Source organism: Lonchura striata, chromosome 3, assembly GCF_046129695.1.
Source record: "Lonchura striata isolate bLonStr1 chromosome 3, bLonStr1.mat, whole genome shotgun sequence".
Lineage (NCBI taxonomy): Eukaryota > Metazoa > Chordata > Aves > Passeriformes > Estrildidae > Lonchura > Lonchura striata.
The window spans coordinates 1,095,950-1,115,907 of record NC_134605.1 but is presented as its reverse complement, the minus strand read 5'-3'; the positions used below and the strand labels follow the sequence as shown (position 1 = coordinate 1,115,907).

At 43.4% G+C, this 19,958-nt stretch overlaps 1 protein-coding gene across 1 annotated transcript in view; it reads left to right on the top strand.

Annotated features, from left to right (window-relative positions):
* The window catches only part of VPS54 (VPS54 subunit of GARP complex), a 44,987-nt gene extending 25,550 nt beyond the window's left edge, over window positions 1-19,437 (top strand). Inside the window, exons 11-24 of the mRNA XM_021555839.2 lie at window positions 172-227; window positions 1,665-1,761; window positions 2,204-2,544; window positions 4,359-4,488; window positions 4,908-5,089; window positions 5,785-5,897; window positions 7,206-7,269; window positions 8,785-8,890; window positions 12,126-12,213; window positions 13,075-13,196; window positions 13,300-13,380; window positions 15,819-15,926; window positions 16,822-16,916; window positions 18,835-19,437. Of these exons, the coding sequence (XP_021411514.1) occupies window positions 172-227; window positions 1,665-1,761; window positions 2,204-2,544; window positions 4,359-4,488; window positions 4,908-5,089; window positions 5,785-5,897; window positions 7,206-7,269; window positions 8,785-8,890; window positions 12,126-12,213; window positions 13,075-13,196; window positions 13,300-13,380; window positions 15,819-15,926; window positions 16,822-16,916; window positions 18,835-18,940 (1,689 nt within the window). The 3' untranslated portion in view covers window positions 18,941-19,437. The remainder of the gene's footprint in view (window positions 1-171; window positions 228-1,664; window positions 1,762-2,203; window positions 2,545-4,358; window positions 4,489-4,907; window positions 5,090-5,784; window positions 5,898-7,205; window positions 7,270-8,784; window positions 8,891-12,125; window positions 12,214-13,074; window positions 13,197-13,299; window positions 13,381-15,818; window positions 15,927-16,821; window positions 16,917-18,834) is intronic.
* Window positions 19,438-19,958: the final 521 nt, after the last annotated feature.

Sequence of the window (19,958 nt, the reverse complement as noted above, 5' to 3'; positions counted from 1 at the left end):
GTGTGTTTTTAGAGAAACAAGTTGTTAAGTGATGCAAGTATGTCTTTCTTTTCTTATTTTACTTTATTTAACTTGAGGATTAATGTGGTTGTTATGAAACTCAGCAGTGGTTAGAAAGAAGCTAAAATCTTATTTTTTTTTTGTTTTTTTTTCCTCCTTAAAATTTGACAGTGTGTGGTTAGTACGGTATCACAGATAGAAGAAATAGACACAGAAGTGGTTGTTAAGTAAGTATGCACCCAGATTTTTTGGTTTTTTTGTGGTGGTGGTGGATGGGGATAGTGTGATTTTTATGATAGGTACATCTACTGTTCTAATTTTTGCTTAAATTTCCCTATAATTAAGGATTATGCTTCTCTAGCAATCTTCAGACTATGTTTTTGTCCACCTCTGGGTGGATATTGTTTTACTTCTCATTCAGATTCTAATGTTACCTTAAATTTACCTTTGAAATAAATACTAAAATTCTGTGAATCTCACTACATGAAACATATATCTCTTGAATACATCTCCACTTGAAAGTGTTCCCTGTTGCCATAATCTGGGACTTGGTATTAAAAGATGTCATGAGTTTAAGTTCCTCCCCCATAATCAAGAACAGGAGTATCCAGACAGGAGACCAGGCAATGTCAGCCCTAGAAAGGGTAGATCAGGAACCTCACCATGCCCAGCAAAGGCAAATGCCAGAGCAGAGATGGAGATGGAGCCAGTGGAAGATGAGAAGTGCCAGTTGAATCATAGGGAGAACCTGTTCCTCAGAAGGCTGGTCAAACACTGGAACACAAGCCCAGAGGAGCTGTGGAATCTGTGTTCTGGGACATGCTCAGGCTTTGACTGGCCCAGGGCAACCCAGTGTAGTTGGACCTGCCTTGAGCAGGGCTTGGCCAAGGCAGCTCCAGAGGCCCCAGCTCCAGGGCCCCTGACAGCTTCTGTTTTTTCTGTGGCTTTATGATTCACTTGACTCAGCAAAGTGTTACCCCAAGATAATAAAAATAGTGCAGCTGATAAAGCAAAGTGAGTTGCAAAACCTGCATGGATTTCATACCCAGATTTGGAAATGACTGGGCACAGGGTCATTTTTACACATTGGATATTTGGTCACCATTCTCCAGTATTTTAGTCTTTTGCTCTTGGATCCTAACTGTATATTAGAGGATTTAATTTTTGTTCTGTCAATGATTTTTCTGCCCTTTTGCCACAAACTGCTGACTTGTACTTTAATAGCAGAAGTGGTCTCATTGCAATGCCTTGCAAATGGAGCCTTTAAATGCGCTGAATAACACAGCTTTTAAACACTTGAAAAGTATTTTCATGTAGGTTTTTTAGTAATGTTTTGTTCCTCCCAATGGTTTGTGAGAATGTTATTAACCCTGTCCCTTGTTGGTAACACATACTTATCCTAGGGAAGGGAGCATTGTGCCCAGGAAAGAACTAAAGGGTAAATGGGAAGCTTTCATTTTCTGATAGTATGATCTAATCCTATATCCCTCCTTCCTGATCATGACTGTTGTTTAGGTGGTGTCTGTCATTTGCCAGGTAAAAGTCTACACAGTTTTCCTTACATTTGCAATTCCATTTAAAGCATGTTTTCTTTTCCTTTATATGCCAGTAGGCATCATGGCCAGCAAACAATTGCTGTTTGCTGAATACTGCTCTTTTTTTAGGCTTGCAGACCAGATGAGGATGATGAATTTTCCTCAGTGGTTTGATTTACTGAAGAATATTTTTTCAAAATTCACTATCTTCCTCAAGAGGGTAAAGGTAAGACATTCATCTGCAAAGAACTTCATACAGTTCAGGCATGAAAGGGAATGAAGTTGCTTTTCCATTTGAAGTCTTAAGATATTGGTTTTGCTTATAGAGTTCAAACTTCTGATTGAAAGGAGATGTGAATATCGGCATCCAGGGCAAAAATGGTTTAGTGCTAACAAAGAGAGCAGTGACAAAGAGATAATACCTCTTTTGCTCTATTACTTCTATTCTAAGCTGCTAGGGATTAGTACAGGACTTTTGTACGTGTTAGATTGCTCCAAATGAGGTTTCTTTCACCTGTCTCAGAAACACCAGACATTGGTTGCCATCAGACAAACGGGTCTGACTCTAGGTACTAATTACACAACACAGAAAATCTCTTTCTAGCACAAGCTTGTGGCCCTGGGTTTTGGGGGTGTATTTTTGTAATAAAAGTTATATTTCATTCTAGGCAACGTTAAATACTATCCGTAGCGTGGTTTTCTTGGTTCTAGACAAGAACCAAAAAACCAGAGAAAGCAGAGACCTGGAGGACACGTTACAGAAGAACTCTGCTAAGGAGAGCATGGTGGACAGCGAGGTGGCCTACCTGACCCACGAGGGGATGTTCATCAGCGACGCCTTCGGCGAGGCGGAGCTGCCGGCCGGAGCCGCCGACTCCCAAAGGAACGCCTCCCCCAGCAGCGAGCCCTGCAGCAGCGACTCCGTCTCCGAGCCCGAGGGCACCACCGACTCCTCCTCCAGCAAGGAGCACACCTCCTCCTCTGCCACTCCAGGAGGAGTGGAGATGATGTGAGTGAACTCCCTGCCTGCCTCCGGAGCAAGGGGTGAGGTGCAGGCGGTTTGTTCTGGTCACACGGTACAAAAGTGACTTTGGAGGAATGTGCTTTTTAGGTAGGTGAAGGGTAGTGGCTCTCCCCCTAGGTACTGCCATCATGGTGTGCTATTTGCCTTTTTTCCACCTCCATATGTAGTGGTACTGGGACTGATTTATGTCACTTCTTCCAGAAAAAAGCCCCTTCTCCATTAGTTTTTTTGGGAGGTCACTTGTGTAGAGAGCAGGAGAGATGTGAGTCCCTGAAAGATTTCTGTTCCCTGTTCATGTTTCCTGTGGTTATTTTTCCTGGTTTTTTTTTTTTTTTTTCATTTGTTTAAGATGGCTTTACAGAATATACCTTGATAAATTCTAGAGAAAAATCATCTGTTTGTTATCAGCTATTTGACTTGCATAAATAGATAAATAAATCTATCTCAGTGCTTTGGTTACATAGGCAGTGCTGCTCTAAGGTGCTCTAGTCTCCAGAGTTCCAACCTTCTGGAATCCTTTTATGCACCCCTTACTTGTGTCTGCAAGTCAGAGCTCTCTTTTGACAAGAACCAGGCATAATGTGTGTGGGACTCAGGCATGAACCACTTCAAAAGCCAGCATGTCTGGATACAGAGTTATATGAAGCAAAACTGAAATACCACTTGTTACCCTGCTGAGAGAGGGAAGACAGCAAATGGTCTGCTCTTGCTGCTTGGTCCTTGAGTATCTGTACCGTGTGTTGAAGCAGCTGTTAGTTTTGGTAGTGGCCTTCCCCACCAAATGACAATGCTGGCTGAAGGAGATAGATTTAAAGTAAATAGGCTGTGCATAAAATACAGGCCTTTGTATGTCTGAACATCTGTCGTGTGCTGGAGGAAAAATGAAATGTGAAGAGGAGTCCAGGGTTACATGGAAGAGCAAGGAAAGGGAAACGGGTTGGATCCAAACTAGTCTGGAGCACTTTGCCAAGTTGGCTAAAAAAATACACCATCCAGCTAGAGCTTCTGAGGAGTAAAGTTGTTTCTGAGGCTGGTTGCATAACTTTGTTAGAAAATAAATTCACTTCATCACTCTTCTGGTTTTGTTTGCAACTTTGCTCTGTGTTTGGAGCAGGCTAGTAAAAATACACAGAACAATGTTTGTCCAGTTGCTGCTCTGTAGCATCCTGAGTTCTGTTGTGCTGTCACTCCTTGGGCAGGCCCAGAAGATTGTGATCTTCACTAATGGCATGAACCATGAACAGCAGAGCTGTGCTAACTGCTGGTCTCAGAACAGTAGACAAGTCATACAATGTCTTTTAAAAAGCACCAACCACCTTAGGAGCCTGTGGTCTAAAGAGGTAATAGAAAGACAGCCTGTGGATTAAAGCTGTGGGAAGTGCAGAGTATCTATTTTAGGTCTTACACTTGCATAGGAAGAAAAATGCTGCTGTATTTGTCATATGCTTGTGATGCTGAAGTCTCACAGGAGCTGGGTAAATTTTAACTCAGTAAATTGTTAATTACATTTATTTTATCAGTAATGGCTATATCATGTTTACTCTTAGACCATTAATAGCAATTAGAATGCATAATCAAAAAAAAAAAAAACAAAAGGAAAGGTTGTGCTGTTACACATTTTCTTTACTACAAGGGGCTGACAGGACCTTGACAGCAGCTTAGAAAATCCCATGTGTATAAAGTAACTTGGGTGATTAACTGACTGCATTTGACAGTTGCTGCAAGGCTTTTTCCTTCTGTGTGCAAAAACACTTTTCTCCATAAGCTGATGCTCAGCCAACTGCTTCTGCCATTTGTAGGATCGGCGAGGACATGAAGCTGACTGACCTGGAGCTGGTCAGGCTGGCAAACAATATCCAAGAGTTACTTTATAACGCCTCTGACATCTGCCACGATCGTTCAGTCAAGTTCCTCATGGCAAGAGCAAAGGTGAGGAGCTTGTCTCAGAACTGCTGCTGGTGCTTGGTGAGCATTTGCTCCCAGGTTACTGCTTTCAGAGGGCTCTGAAGCAGCATCTGCAGTGGGAGTGCAGGAGCTGTTCCTGCTGCCACAGGCTCTGCATGGTAATGCTCAGAGCACACCAGTGTTAAAATAAATCATTGCAAGGCAGTGTTGGCTTCTTCTGCCTATTTCTTTCTCTTTTTAATATTCTGATTTGCTGTCTTTGATGCTTCATGCAGAGAATATATGTCTGTGGCACTGCAGTCTACTCTGTCTGTCACATGTAGGGTTAAATAATGTGCCTCTTGAAACTGTAGTAGCCCTCAGACATGCTGACTAGTTATTTCTGCATGTCTCTGGACTTTTGTGGTGGTATGTCTCCTTACACTGGTTTTCTTTGCATGCAGGATGGCTTCCTAGAGAAGCTGAATTCCAGCGAGTTCGTTACTCTTTCTCGCTTGATGGAAGGCTTTATCTTGGATACTGAGCAGATCTGTGGCAGGAAAAGCATGTCCTTGAGAGGAGCTCTTCAGAGTCAAGCCAATAGATTTGTGAATAGGTTTCATGAGGAGAGGAAGACAAAACTAAGGTACCTCTGGGTAGACAATCTTTGTGTTCTTCCATGAATAATTTTATGTATCATATCCAGCCAAACACAATCTTTTGTTGCCTCAGTAAGATTGTTATACTTAAAAGCAGGGGGTGAAAAACTGTATTAAACCCCAATAATTTCCAGTTGGTTTAGACTTCTACTGTTTTCATAACTTGATTTCTTCAAACTGAATTTTTCTACAGTTACCTAAATAACTACAGTAATGGCTACAGAAAGTACACAATACTAGCTTTGAAGAGCAGGATTGCTCTGTTTCAGGGGTTTAAGAATAATTCACTTTCAGCTGTTTTCTAAAAAAAAAACAAACCCAAACCTCTGAGAGAAACAGCCTGGCCAGTAACATCCATCAAGTCTGTTAACTCTCATCCATCAAAAGCTGTTAAAATTCCAGTATTTATACATTACTTCATCGGCAGTGATCTCACAAAGACCTTCATTGCCTGATGTAGTTTTTGGTCCCCTATGACAGATTGACTGGACAAATTGTGAGATCTCTAGACCAACACAGTGTTGTTCTGTGTTGCTGCTGACAATTGTCGGGCTCCTCCTTCTCATGAAGATGACTGACATAACATCTTGAGCCAGTGGTTTTTGTTAAAGTTGTTTATCAGCATTACAGGCAAGACAAGGTATTTCTTTCTCACCCTCCTCTCTTTTGTGCTTGTAACCAGCTTGCTTTTGGACAATGAGCGCTGGAAGCAAGCTGAGGTTCCTGCCGAGTTCCAGGACCTTGTTGATTCGGTGTCAGATGGCAGAATTTCTCTCCCTGAAAAAAAACCAACAGGTGTGTGTCTTGCAGTCCTGCTGTGAAATGAATGTATTATCTGAAAATTCTGCTGTTGAATGTTGATGGACATACTCTGATCACACACTGGATCTGTTTCTGCTCGCTGTCCTTTGTAGGGATGAGAAGAAAGTTGATAGCTGTTCTCTTATCTTTTTCTTTTTTTTTTTTTTCTGTTACTGATGTTGAAATGCCTTGTCTGAGAGATGATCTGTTTATTTTTTAGAAACATCCAGAAGTGTTAGCACAGTGAGCTGCCTTTTTATACAAATATTCCCAGTGTAGAGGCTTGCAGCCTCTGCACAAATTCAGTCTTTTCCCACAAGTTACCACTGAGGAGGTGCAGGGGACTGAGGAGCACGTGCATGTACTCAGCCCTCCTTGTGTGAAGCAAATCCTGCTCCTTCCCCCTGCTTCATCTGCCAGTTCAAATGAAAAGCAGCATGCCATGTGGCTGCCCATGGAAGGGAAAACTCACGTTCATTCAATTATTTACCTTGCCACAGAAACCTCATTTGACCTCAGAGAAGTCACTTTTTCCTCCTTCTCCCCCACATCCCTGTGTACACAGTGGGAATGATTAGTGTGTTCTTACCTCGTGGGGATACTTATCTAATATTGCAGTGATGGAGGGGGAAGTGAATAACCAGAAGAGGAAGAAAGCATGCAGAGAGGGGGAGAAAAATGGCAAGAGATTGGAAAGAAGAAAATTCAGTGATGTCATGGTGGAGAAACCCTTATCTCCCAGAAGGAACATAGCAGATAACAGTGTATTAAAGCAATAATCACTCCAGTTATGGAACATGACACCAAAATATGTTTGTCAGCCATTGCTTGTAAAATAGCCTCCTGCAGCCTCCTTCAAGCAGATAATTTAGCATGAAAAACTGCATCAGTAAGAGCTTCTGTTATGAAGCCTGAGGTAAAAGTGATTCAAAGCTAAAATATTAATATACACAGCAAATCACTTGAGAATGTATAGTAGAAAACCTAATGGCTTTTTCTGCCTGTCTTCCATTTGTAACCTGTTGTATTTGGAGTTTTTAAGTCCATAATGTCTGTGGGTCTATGAGATTTTTTTTTTTTAATCTAAAATCATAGCAGATAGTGAAGTAACTTTGTGGGTCATAAAAATTTTGATGGGTGATCAGCTATTTAATAAATACTGTAATAGAGAGAAGTGCTTGCTTCAAAAATTGTGGGTTTTTTCAAACCTTAGCAAGTGAACACTGTATTTTTATAAACAGCATTTTTTGCAGTTGTTTTTAGTTCAACTCACTCTTTTTCCTGTCTTACTAAAATATCTAGCTACTGAAGAAAGAAAGCCAGCTGAATTCCTTATTGTTGAAGGACAAAAATATGCAACAGTTGGGTAAGATGCTCTCTTTTCTTTTAGCACTGGGTTAGTTGGCAAGAACTTTATAGTAGAACTGTGATGAATGTCAACAGCTTTAGCAATCTTATTTAAATTAAAAATGCCTCTCCTTTCACAGACTAGTTTCCCTTTGGTTTCAAACACTTACAAAACACTCCAAGCTCTTTGCTACATTAAGATGCCATTGTTCCTTTGAGTGGCTAGGTTCTACTGTAAGGTCTCCTCAGAGCCTTCTTCTCTCCAGGCTGGACAGCACCAAAATACCTGAGTCCACTACTGAATGGCTGCTTATCTTATTCAGAATAAGATATGGGCTATCTCAGAAGCTGCACATGCTATTTCCAGTATCCTGGCTGATTTGAATTGGAAAGTGGTTTTTTTTAAAGCTGGTTATATCAGAGACATTTTAAAATGTATCATACTCACTTACTTCTTTCATTTAAAAGCATGCTGTGTTTCCAGAGACTGTGAGGCTTAAGTATTAATTATGCATGAGAGTGTTTTTGGAGAGGGAGTAAAGATCTCACTCCCCAGAGTTCTAACATCAATTTGCACCAAACCTAAAAGGTGTGATGTACAGGATGTCTTAGACTAGCTGTCATTTTATGAGTTGCTTCATGATGATGTGTCATTGTTCAGCTGGAAACAGATTCTGATGGCTGAGAACTTCTGTGCCAGGCAGATGATATCACTGCTGAAGAGCATTTCAGGTCAAGTAGGAGCATTGCTCTAAAGGATAAAATTTGCTTAATCTATGATGTGTTTGATAATATACCTCTGCTCACTTAAACCTTGTTATATTTAGCTCTGTGAAGCAAGTGAGAGCTTCACAGTGCAAATATTTGTTTCATTCCTACACACTTCTGCATCCAGTTTCATTGCATCTAATCATATAAAATGGATTCATCACAAATGCCTCATGTTCACAAAACATTTTCCAGGTGTTTATTTTCAGTTGACCTGTCATCATCTTTTTGCACTCTACTGCCTTAAAGAAGAAAGAGTTTTAACTTTTTGAAATGTTAAAATATCTACTCTGAACATTTGATCTTGTGTCAGTTTTCCTGCCTTCTTTGTATTTGAATTCTAAGGAGCATGCTTGCTCTATGTGGAGCCTTCTTAATTCCATCCAGTAGCTCCCAAATTCTCCAGTGCCTGCTGACTTCAGGAGAAATTGCAGGTGTTGAGCATCTTTGAATATTTGGTGCTGTTTCTTCACAGCTGCCTTCTCTGTTACTCCTTAGCATTTATTATGTATTTTTCAGAGATTTTCTTTCATATAAAATGCTTCTTCCACACACCACCCTGTGGAATGGGTATTGGTTGTAACTATCTCTATATCTCTAAATCTCCTTTTATGTTTCACTTCTGCTCCACATCAGTTAGTGGGTTTATTCAGTGCTGTGATCTCTAGCATTGGGTAGCTTTCTATCAACATGACTGGCCTGTGTTCGATTTTTCAGCTTCTTTTGTGCACTGAGATGCCATATTTGGCTGTTTCCTCTCTTTCAGGACAGTATTGCTGCTAATAAGAATAATCCTGGAGTACTGCCAGTGTGTGGATAACATTCCTTCCATCACCACTGACATGCTGACCCGCCTGTCGGATTTACTCAAGGTATGGCTTCAAATGTGCCCAGGGCCAGGCAGGGTGCAGAGAACATGTCTTCCTCTCAATAATAGTATTTCTGTGATTTCATATAAATTGTAAAAACTGCCTAGAATCATTGGGATTGCCACCGTGCCATAAGGAAAGCTTTCAAGCCAAAGGCATTAAAGATGCAATTTGTTGTGGGAATTAACTCTGGCTGTTCACCTGGAATATTGGAAATCCTATCTAGTAGTATTTGACAGAGCTGCCTGTCCTTCAGGCTGGGTGTGGGATTAATGCTGCTGAAAAAAAAAGCAATTTGATTCCAGATGCCACAAAAATATATATCTGTATTGAGGAAGGAAACAAGTTTTTACAAATTAGTAGAGATATAGTCAGTAGAAGCATGAAAAATAGTATGGGATGAAGGTTCTGTTGTAAAATGTAAAGGTGATGAAACACCAGGACCTCTTGGTCATTTATTTCTCACTGGAGAAGAGGAAAGCTGGTAAAGCCCAGACACTGCAAGGTAATATAAATAATCAGTAATAAAAGGAGCACATTAATGCCCCTTAAAGCCATCATATATATATATATATATATATACATACACACACATTCATATATGTGTCTATACAGGCTGCAAAACCTAGCAGCTAATTTATGTCAAGGTTTTCACTTGTATCTTTGCCCACAAGGGTCATATCAGGTATTTGAGTTCTAAATATGAGCATAATCAATGGAAGATAAACAGATTCAATCTCCAACAGGATATTTTACATAAAGTGGGGGGCAGGGGAGGAGAAACTCTAGGAGATGGACCTTTAAATATTTGTCCTATTGGTTGTTGAATAACCAGATGCAGGAAGAATGCTCCCTGCAGTTGTCATTCAGATTCATCCACAAATTTTCCCTTTTAAAAGCACTATCCAGGGCAAATCAGTCTGTTTGAGTCTGCCTCTATTCAAGTCTCCTTCTCCAGCTGGTGCTTCCCTCAGGAATTGCAGCACCTTTTCACAGGTAGAATAGGAGCAGATGTGTCAAACTTGGCCAGATTTGCATATCTGTGTTACTTCCTTCACCTTATCACATTCTTGCACTGTCATTTGTGGTTTATTTCTTGGTATTCAAGTATCATGTGCAGTTTAATTGCTGTATTTTAATCTGTCAGCAAGGTGCCATTAATTGAAGAGATGTCAAGAATAGCTAGAAAAAAGGAAAGCTCGTTTATTAAACTTTGAACAAAATAGAGCCACTCCAGGTGTCCTGGCACTGTACGTTTTGTTTGACAGCTGTCAGAGCCAGCAAACTTTGAGAGTAGCAAGAGCTAGACTTGTGGTAATGGAAAATGGAAAGCATTCCCAGGTAATGAAATTCCAGGCAGTTCTGAGCTGGGGCTGCAGCCTCAGTGAAATGACACCTGTGTATAGGAGAAATCATGGAATTCTTTAGATTAGAAAAGACCTCTAAGATCAGTCAAGTCCAGTCGTTTACCCAATACTGCCAAGGCCACCACTAAACCACGTCCCCAGGGCCACATCTCCAGGGCAGGCTGTTCCAGTGTTTGACAACCCTTTCAGTGAAGGGATTATCCCAAATATCCAAACCCTGGCGCAGCTTGAGCTGTTTCCTGTTACCCTGTTGCTTGTGGAAGTAGAGACTGAGCCCTACCTGGCTGCACCCTCCTGTCAGGGAGTTGTAGGGAGCCAAAAGGTCCCCCTGAGCCTCCTTTTCTCCAGGCTGAGCACCCCTGGCTCCCTCAGCTGCTGACTTGTGCTCCAGATCCTCTTCTGGGTTCTCCAGCAGCTCAGTGCTGTGGGAGGCACACGTGGCTGTGATTCCTGGGGTTGTTCAGGTGCTGCAGACAAGAGAGGAGTGGAGGAATGCTTTCCTCCCAGCAGGCACAAGGAGGAGGTGTTGCTCTGTTCCAGGCTCCCTCCCTCTCTCTCTGCACCAGGCCAGCTGGGAATTGTCACTGCCACAAACGGCAGGGGACAGAAGGTGTGGCCAGCACCCTGCACAGACCAAGCTTTTGGTGGTTTGTCTCACAGTTAACACTAAATACCTCACAGGAGCTTAGGCTGTGGGAGATGCGTGCAGGGAAAATCTCCCAAAAATTCCAGGAAAAACATGTAAGATTTGAGGAAAAAGCCTTTTAAAAATTCTTGGAGAAATCCCTGGAAAAATCCCTCCAAAATTCTGGGATAAATCCAGGAATAGCATACAATATTTGAGCAAAAATCTTTTTTAAAAATCCAGGAAAAGTCCCCCAAAATTCCAGGATAAATCCCCAAAATCTTCACCAAAAAAAAAAATCTCCTGAATTTTGGCCCAGTGATTGTACTTTGAAGTCCACACCTGCATTTTGTGACTGACACCAGGCAACAGCAAGAAAATGATTTCCACTTTTTACACAAGGAGAGTTGAAATTTTGGGTTTGTTGGTGTGTTACTGTGAAGAAAGTCCTGTGAAAGCACAATCATGCCTCTGCCTCAAAAATATTTTTGTGAGGGCAGTTCTCTATGTTGCAGGCACAAGCTGCAGGGCAGCCTTGTCACAATTTCTCCTGCATCTTCAGGTGTATGAGAAAGGGGCAGGTCTCTCTTAAGTTTTGCCTCATCAGACAGATCTGTTCAAATATGAGCCCTTGGATTTCTGCTCTACATCCAGTGCAGGAGCTGGGGACAACAGCAGTGGCTTTTCTGCTGCATCACCCAGGTCCAGTCTGGAATGTCTGGTGTCTCAAGCTGGGTGAGGAAGCAGAATTCCAGTGTAAGACAGAACCTGCTGATAGCAACTCTCTTACTGTCCAGAGGCTTTGTTGGCCTATGTGCTTGTAATGATAACTTCTTCTCTCTTGGAAGAAAAGAAAAGATTTCTCTTAGGAAAGACTAAGCATGTTGTCCACTATACCTGGAATTTTGACAGGATTGGCTTTTCATCTTCTGTGCATCACTTGTTAAATCCAGTATTTCATAGTGTTACAAACATAGATTCAGTCACCTCAGCAGGAGGGAGTTTCAGTGCCTTCAAGTTTCCTTTAACATCAGCAAGAGCCTGAGCAGAAACCTTTTGTCTTGATGTTTTCCACTCTACTATTACATGGCTACTCTACTGAGGAAAACTAGTGAAACTCTGGAGCTGGCCTTCATAATGACTTATTTAATCTTGCAAAATTCTATTGATGGTGTTTCTAAACTGTGGGTTTATGTAGATGGTAAAGAGTCAACATGCATTTTCACTGTCCTTCTTTTTCTCACAGTATTTCAACTCTAGAAGTTGCCAATTAGTGCTTGGAGCTGGTGCATTACAAGTTGTTGGCTTGAAAACAATCACTACAAAAAACCTAGGTATGGATTTCTGTACTTAAAATGTCAAAGCTTGTTCCCCTGCCTGTTAAAAAACCTAAGTGTGTTATGATAAGCCCTAAATATTCATTATAAGCTGTGTTTGAGTTGTGAGGCTGTGCGTAGCATAGAGGGTGGTAAGTTACTTGCCTGGAGTGTAGTTTTAGACTTTCTCCTGAAATTAAGAGCCTTTGACTGATGGACTGAAGCAGGCATTTAAACTTAGAGTTCCCCCATTTCAGGGTGAGAAAATTGTCAGATTACCAGTCTGCATTTCCCTTCTGGGAAATGAGAGAGCCTGATGAGAACAGGTTGAGAGGCTGTGGGCCACAGCTGGTTTTTGCTGCAGAATGTCAGCCCAGTGTGGTGACCACACTGGCACCACTGGGGGTCCTGCTCCTGGCTCAGGCCCTGTTGGAGTTGGGAGAAGCCTGTTTCTTGGGATCCTGTTGGCACTGCAGCAGGAGCAGGTTCAGGGCAGGTCAGGGTGTTCTGTACACCACTGCAGCAGAAGCACTGCTGCCTTGAGAATGTGGTTGCTGAGGTTAAGAAGCTGATGAGTCAGGTGTTTAGAGATCTCTCCGATGTCTGCCTGTGCTCAGGGCTCAAAATGTCGAGTAAACACTCAAAGAGCCTCTTGTAAAATCAGTCCCTTGTCCCATCTTACCAAAGCTGGGTGTGAGCAGCCAGGTACCAGTCTGGCATCTTCTGGGGTGGGGGTTCCCAGGGAAAGAAACATGTACCTCCGTGCTTTTAGAACAGGCCAAAGCCCACCCTGTGAAATTGTGTCAGAGGTGACACGGTCCATACAGAAATTACTCTTCCTGTGTAATAACTCCATTATTTCTCCTCCTGGATTCACAGCCCTTTCTTCACGTTGCCTCCAGCTCATCGTACACTACATTCCCATTATCAGGGCTCATTTTGAAGCTCGGCTGCAGCCAAAGCAGTTCAGCATGCTCAGGCATTTTGACCACATCACAAAGGTAATTCTTCTGGCATTTCCTGAAACACACAGTTCTGCTTTTCAACTGTACTCTGAAGAACATGAATGCCACTAAAAATGAAACCTGCTTTCTTCCCTTACAGGATTATCACGACCACATAGCTGAAATTTCAGCAAAGCTCGTTGCCATAATGGATAGCTTATTTGACAAACTATTATCCAAGGTAATGATTTATGGAAATAATTATACATGCTCTAAATTGCAACTGGAGGTCTCATGTATACAGTCTGGATGTTTCAAATGGAGTCTTAAACTTTCCTAACCAGGACTTGTTTGAACTTCTTTTAACTATATAGAAGGAAAGCTCTGTGCTGTTCTCATGAAGGTGTCTTGTGTTCACATTTGCCACCTGGGTGTCAGTCACCTTCACTCCTGGGAAAATGAAATGTTTCATTGGCTGCTTCAGCGGGAGCAGCAGTGCTGTGGCTGGCACAGATGCTCAAGTGTTCAGGAGCTGAAGTGCTCTCCTACCACTGACAGCCCTTGTCAGCAGCCAGGCTCAGCAGATCCCGTTTCCTGCTCTTCCCAGCGGCGAGGGCAGCATTTCCAGCAGCTGAGGAAACAGCAGGAAAGTGCTGAGGAGGAAGAGCTTTGGAGGGGAAGGACCAGCCCATCTGTTGGGCTGCAGGCCTGGGACTGGAGGTGTGTGCTCAGCAGTTCCTGCCCTGGAGCAGCAGTACTACTCCTGGTGTGTTTTGGTGTTTAAACAGTGCTACAGAATGGTCTTGGATCTACTCTGCCTCACCTCAGGGCAGAGCACGCTGAGACACCTCCTTGACTCACAGTTACATAAAGTACATGACCTTTTAAAGCTTAGTGTTGTGCTTTGGAGGAAAAAAAAGGTGTTTCATGACAGGGGTGAATTAATTTTTTAGTGGCCAATTTTGTTGCTTGGCCTGGGCCTACATCTTCCTTCAAGGAGCTCATGGGAACACGGGCTGGGGACAAGCTGATGAGAGCTGTAGTGGAGCAGTTGCAACAGGCAGCATTCCTGCCTCCCTTGCTGTTGCTGTTATTTCATTGTTACTTTATGTTGTGCTTTTTCATTTCATCTGTTTCTTTGGTCTGTCAAGTAGTGCTACCTAAACCTAGGGTGGGAAACAAAAAAAGGCATTTAAATTGGGATTTCCCAACCTACTGTGTTTACTTTTTTTTTTTTAAATGTGTTTATGCTCTTCCCTAAAGACCCAAATGGTCTGCTGGTTTTTGGGGGTTTTGTCCCACATAAAAGTAGCTGTCTTTGGCAGGGAAATACAACAGGAATAGTGTTACTGAACAGTGGAAATAATTAATTCAGCAAATAGTAAAGGCTCGTTTGTTACCGGGATGGAAAAAGTCCAGTGCAAGTTCTGAGCTCCTCTTGGAACTTGCTGTCTTGTGACTGTTTGGACAGAAGAGCAGTGAGGTTCTTTTTGATCCCATGTGGTTTTAAAAGCTGTGGACCTCAGCTTCAGATAAAAATGGCCAGGAGATCTCGGGGTTCTTCCCGGGGCTGTTGCTTTTCCCCATGACAGTGAAGAATTAGGTGTGGCTGTTATCATGCAAGAGCCACTGCTGCAGCCTGCCAGTTCTCTCTGGTTTAACAATGTGCTGGGAAAGTGAAACAATTTCTTGCTTAACTTCCTTGTCTTGAGGTATGCTTATCCCTCAGGCTGGGTGGTTGTTCCTGGAACAGAAAGCATTATTTTTCTCCTACCTCATCTGTCAGAATTAGGTCTTGGTTTAGATTTTCTGTAAAGACTTTCTCAAAGCTCTTGTGCTCAGACAAGCTTTGTTCTCTTTTACAATTCAGGCCTGGATAAAAACAGGCATCTCCTCCAATCTGTTTGCAAATGATGTAGTTACAATGATTCGGTTCTTTCCTGAGCTGTGCAACTCTGCTCCCTGGGGAAGTGTCACCGTCCCAAAGGTGACCTGCCAATCTGTCACCCAGGCCCCTCCACCTGCAACTGCAGAGCTGGCTTCACTCTTCCTGGGACAGGTTTCCCGTGTTCCTGAAATCCTGTTCAGATCTTCCCTATCCAGAGTGGGCACATGAGAATTTTGTTCCCTTTGTAGCAAATCTCTTGGCACCTTGTGTTTTCCAATGTCTTGTTTCTTGGATTTCAGGCACTGGGAGAAGGGACTTTTTTTTTACTTCGCTTTCCAAGGTATTAGTGCAATATTCTTGTGGGATCGTGATGTGATGTGGTTGGGCATTTGTTTTTTTATGGCAGATAAATGAGATTTCAGGAGTTTCCATTTCTTTATGGTTTCCTCCCCTTGATGCTTCAGAAATTTGGATATATATGATCCTAGACAAGCAGTTTTCTCTGGGGAAGTACACAAGGGGCACATTTCTCAGAGGCAGAAGTGCTTGTCTGTTGTTGGCTCGTACCAGTCTGAAGGAGAGGGCCAGCTCACTGCCACAGGACCTGCATCTGCAGTTCCTGGCTGGATCAGATCAGGCCCAGACAGCCTTTTAATTTGTGGTGTGCTAAATGGATCTTGATTCCTGATGTTATTAGCAAAGCAGAGCCCCAGGTGGCTGTTGGGAGCTCTCCTACATAAACCATTTTAAAGTGGCAGAAAGGAGTTAACTGGTTGTGTGTTTATTTCCAGTATGAAGTGAAAGCCCCTGTTCCTTCAGCATGCTTCAGGAATATCTGCAAGCAAATGGCAAAGATGCATGAAGCTATATATGATCTCCTTCCTGAGGAGCAAACTCAGGTGAATGTTATTTTTGAGCTTCATCTCACAGCTTGCTTGCAAATGCACATGGCTTTGGGAACAAGAGAGACTTTATCTGGGGAGAGGGGAATTCTTTTTTGAGTCATGGTGAAACCCACATGGTAAAGGGCTTGGCAGCAGTCACATGGACAGCTTGGGCTGAGCTGAAGGAAGTATTCCAGTGTGTAGGGAGAGCGATGAGGCACACAAAAAGAATGGATTTCAGGATTTTGAGCTGCTTTTTAATGTCTAGAGATGGCAATCCAGGAATTAGTGCTTAAATGCTGTGCAAATGGCAACACTTCAGGGCTGCTTGAGTGCAGCCCTCTGAGAGGATTATTCTATAACACTGCTCAGAATCAGTGGCTTCCAGAAGTCCCTAAATGTACTGCACACCCAAATTGCAGCAGATGTGCTTTTGCAGGATTTTGCTGCAGTCATTGCTGCTGCAGAGTTGTAAACCTTAAGTACAGGAAGGACTGATCCAGTCATTGAATACAAGTTGTATTTCTCTTTCACATTCAATTAAATGGTCCCTTCTAGCACAGGAAAGAGATTTGTTATCTTCTAGGCTTAGTACAAGTTGCTAGACACTTAGGCAGCAGAGGAGGAAGGTTCATGTTCCAAAGAACAAGTCCTCTGCGTGGCACACACCTGAGCAGTCAGGGTGTCCTGGGTGGTGCAGGCTGTGCGTGGCCAGAGGGTGAGGCCCCAGCACTGGCACGAGGAGGAACCGTGACGTGAGTTACAGAAACAAAACTGAAAGTCAGTGACTGAGGGTGTTGGCAATGTTTTGCCTCTGGAGGCAGAGATGTGAGCATGGGCACAGTTCCTTACTCTGCTGAGATGTGAGCATGGGCACAGTTCCTTACTCTGCTGCTGTGGTCTCTTCCAGATGTTGTTTTTACGAATTAATGCAAGCTACAAACTCCACCTGAAGAGGCAGCTGGCCCACCTCAATGTGGTCAATGATGGAGGACCTCTGAACGGGTGAGCTGGGGCTCTTCTCTTCTTTCACTGTTCAAATAAGCAGGCACTGGGAGGGTGTCTTCTGCAACAAGTCAGGATTCCAGAATCACAGCTCCATGTCTCAGTATATCCCATTTGGAGCTTGCTTACAGTAAAGGACATGACTTGTGCCATTCCACAGTAAGTAGCAGTGCAATCCACTTGGTAACAGCCTGGGAGCTGGACACTGTCTGACTGGAAAGCTGCTGGTAGGTGTCCTCAGCTCATGGATTGCCTTCTCTCCATTTGTGTGACAGCAGCAGCCACAGTTTAATTAGCAGGAATTGTGTGATTCCTGAAACAGCTTTGAAACGTGGATGGTGACTCATGGTGCTGGCAAAGTAAAAATAGGAGAAAGTAGCATTTCATCTGTGCAGTGGGCAGCTCTGTAGGAATGGTTTTTAGAGCAGAACTAGATCTGAAACAGAGATTATGCTCACAGAGCTTTTCCCCCTCCCTGCCACAGCCCACTCCATCCCCAAACAGGTCAGTGGTCCCTGTCCTGAGAGAGGGTGCCTGGCTGTGCCTGCTGTGCTCACCTCACAGGAAAAGCCTCTTGCAGGCTGAATTCTGTTGTCAGATGGGTTGTCCTCTGAAACAGTGGAGTTTTTAATTGTTCCTGATGACCTGGGGGCAGTGATGTGTTTGCAGTGTAGCAAGGGTGAATGAAACTCATGAGCCAACCCACATGCCAGAAAAGATTGTCTTAGGATGCAGAAGTCCGAGAAGGAAGTTGATAATGCCTCAAGTGTCACTGGACTGAAAGTTTTGTTCCTTACCAGTTTATTGTTGCTTCTCCTGCTTGTGTGCATTCCTCCTTGTACTTTATGCAAGAGTTTATCTGAACTGGCTCTCTGTACCTGTGGTGAGTTCACAAGGTGGCATTCCATTGCCTTATAAAGGTGTTTGTAACCACGCTCTTGGAGTATCCCTGCAGCCCCCCTGAAGTGAGAGCCCCTGGGTGAGCTGGGGTGTCTTTCCCTGGGATTTCCACTCCCAAACACGGTGCTGTGCTCTCTTCATGCTGTGCTGTTGGTTTTGTTCTGTCCTTGTGGCTGCGTGGCCTGGAGCCCTTTTGGTTAGAAGAGTTGAGGCAGGTTCCTGGTGACCTGCTGGGGGTCAGGAGGTCTCAGCTGGCCCAGGACTGTCTGGTTGGCAGCAGATTTGTACTTCAAGACACATCTCTTAGGGAGCTGGGGCTGTTTGAGAAGGGGAACATCAAACCCTGGATGGCACTTGCTGTTCCAGCAGTCTTCCCTCACCAGGTTTTTAACATGGTTTTCTGTAATAATAGTGAAAATCCTGTGAATCCTGGTTAACTCTTGTGCTATGTAAATGCAGCTTCTGTTCCTACATCTTGCTAGCAAGAAGCATCATGATCCCTGGCATGTTTCAGCAGTATCTGAGGAATTTTAATTCTGTATAAACTGTTACAAACAATACAGCTGTTGTGCTGTTCAGTTGTCACTTGTCTTTTACATTAATCCTAGAATCATTACCCTCTAGAATACAGAAGTTAATGTTGCAATAATTAATATTCTTAGTTGGAATAGAATTGGGGGGTTAAGTCTAGATAAGCCTGGGATTACAGCAAGAGAATAGAAGTTTTAGATGCCTAATTCCTGCTGTTTTCTAAACTCATGGTTTGATCTCCCTTCCCTAGAACTAGTTTTACCCCCAGCAGTAATCCTGTTATGGATGATCGCTGCTGTAAAATAAACCACATCCATAGCCTTGAGTTTTGAACTGATACCTAAAATATGTAATCCAGGCATAGGATGTGAACATGTGTTGTAGCAATGGTGTGCCAAAGCCCTGGACAAACCCTGTCTGCTTGTCCAGGCACTCCAGCTGGATGTGGTGGGGTCACATTCTGATCCTGTTGTGTGTTTCACTGCAGGCTGGTTACCTCAGATGTGGCTTTTTACACTGGAAACCTTCAAGCTCTGAAAGGCCTTAACAACTTAGATCTAAACATGGCTGAAATCTGGGAGCAGAAGAGGTGATAACCCATGGGGAGCAGTCACTTGGCTCTGACCACAGACTGACTTTCTTCAAGCAGCGACGACAGCGAGGGGACACTGAGCCCAGAGCCCAGCCAGGGCAGGACTGAGCCGGGGAGCTCAGACTCAGAGGAGCTGCAGGGAGAGATCCTTCAGTGTCCTTCAGCAAGAAACAAGTGATCAGCTGTCTGTGCAATGTTTTTTCATTCTCTCTGGAAACAGACTCAGGTTTCTTTGGACCAAATCCAAAAGAACACATAGCTGTAACACAGCTGTAGTTGTCTAGAATGCTCTGTATATCTTTATATTAAAAAGATGCTTTGCATTTCTTCTAGTGCAATGAAATCCACATGGTGTCCCACCTTATTTAATGATGGTACAATATAAAAATCTTGCAGTTGGAACTCTGTAGAAAATGTTTTTCTCTATGAAACGATGCTGTTCTAAAATTTATTTTTTTACAGAACTTTATAAAAATAAATGTCTTTTGATTGCTCGCATATAGGATCCAGCTTTGTTAGGGAGCAGTCCTGTTCCATGGGATTTCTCAGGACCTAAAATCTGAAGACAAGGTGATTTTCTAAGCAGTGACAGGGTAGCAGTGGGGCTCCTGGGGGAACTGGAAGGTGGGAAAAGGGCTGGTGTAAGGATGGCCACCTCCAGCTGCCCATGGCCTCTGCGAGGGGAGGGACAGCGACACCAAGAACGGGGCAGGAAGAATTTTAAAGTTTTTAGGCTGCTTATAAAAGGCTGCACTGTGCAGGAGAGTGCAGCTGCAATCCATGTGTTCTGGAGTTTTTATCCTACCTTTAGCAGACTGGAGGCTGCCAGTACTCAGTCCAAGTGCCTGCGTTTCTCACCTCACCTCTGTACCTGAGCCCGGCCGAGTGCCTGACCCTGAGGTGGTCATGTCTGATGGGGTGGTCCCTGCTGCAGTGTGTGTGTGCCTGTGGTGCCCCCAGCCAGGCCTGCTGACCTGGGAGCACAACACGTGTCATTCATTGTCAGTCAAAATAAAGCT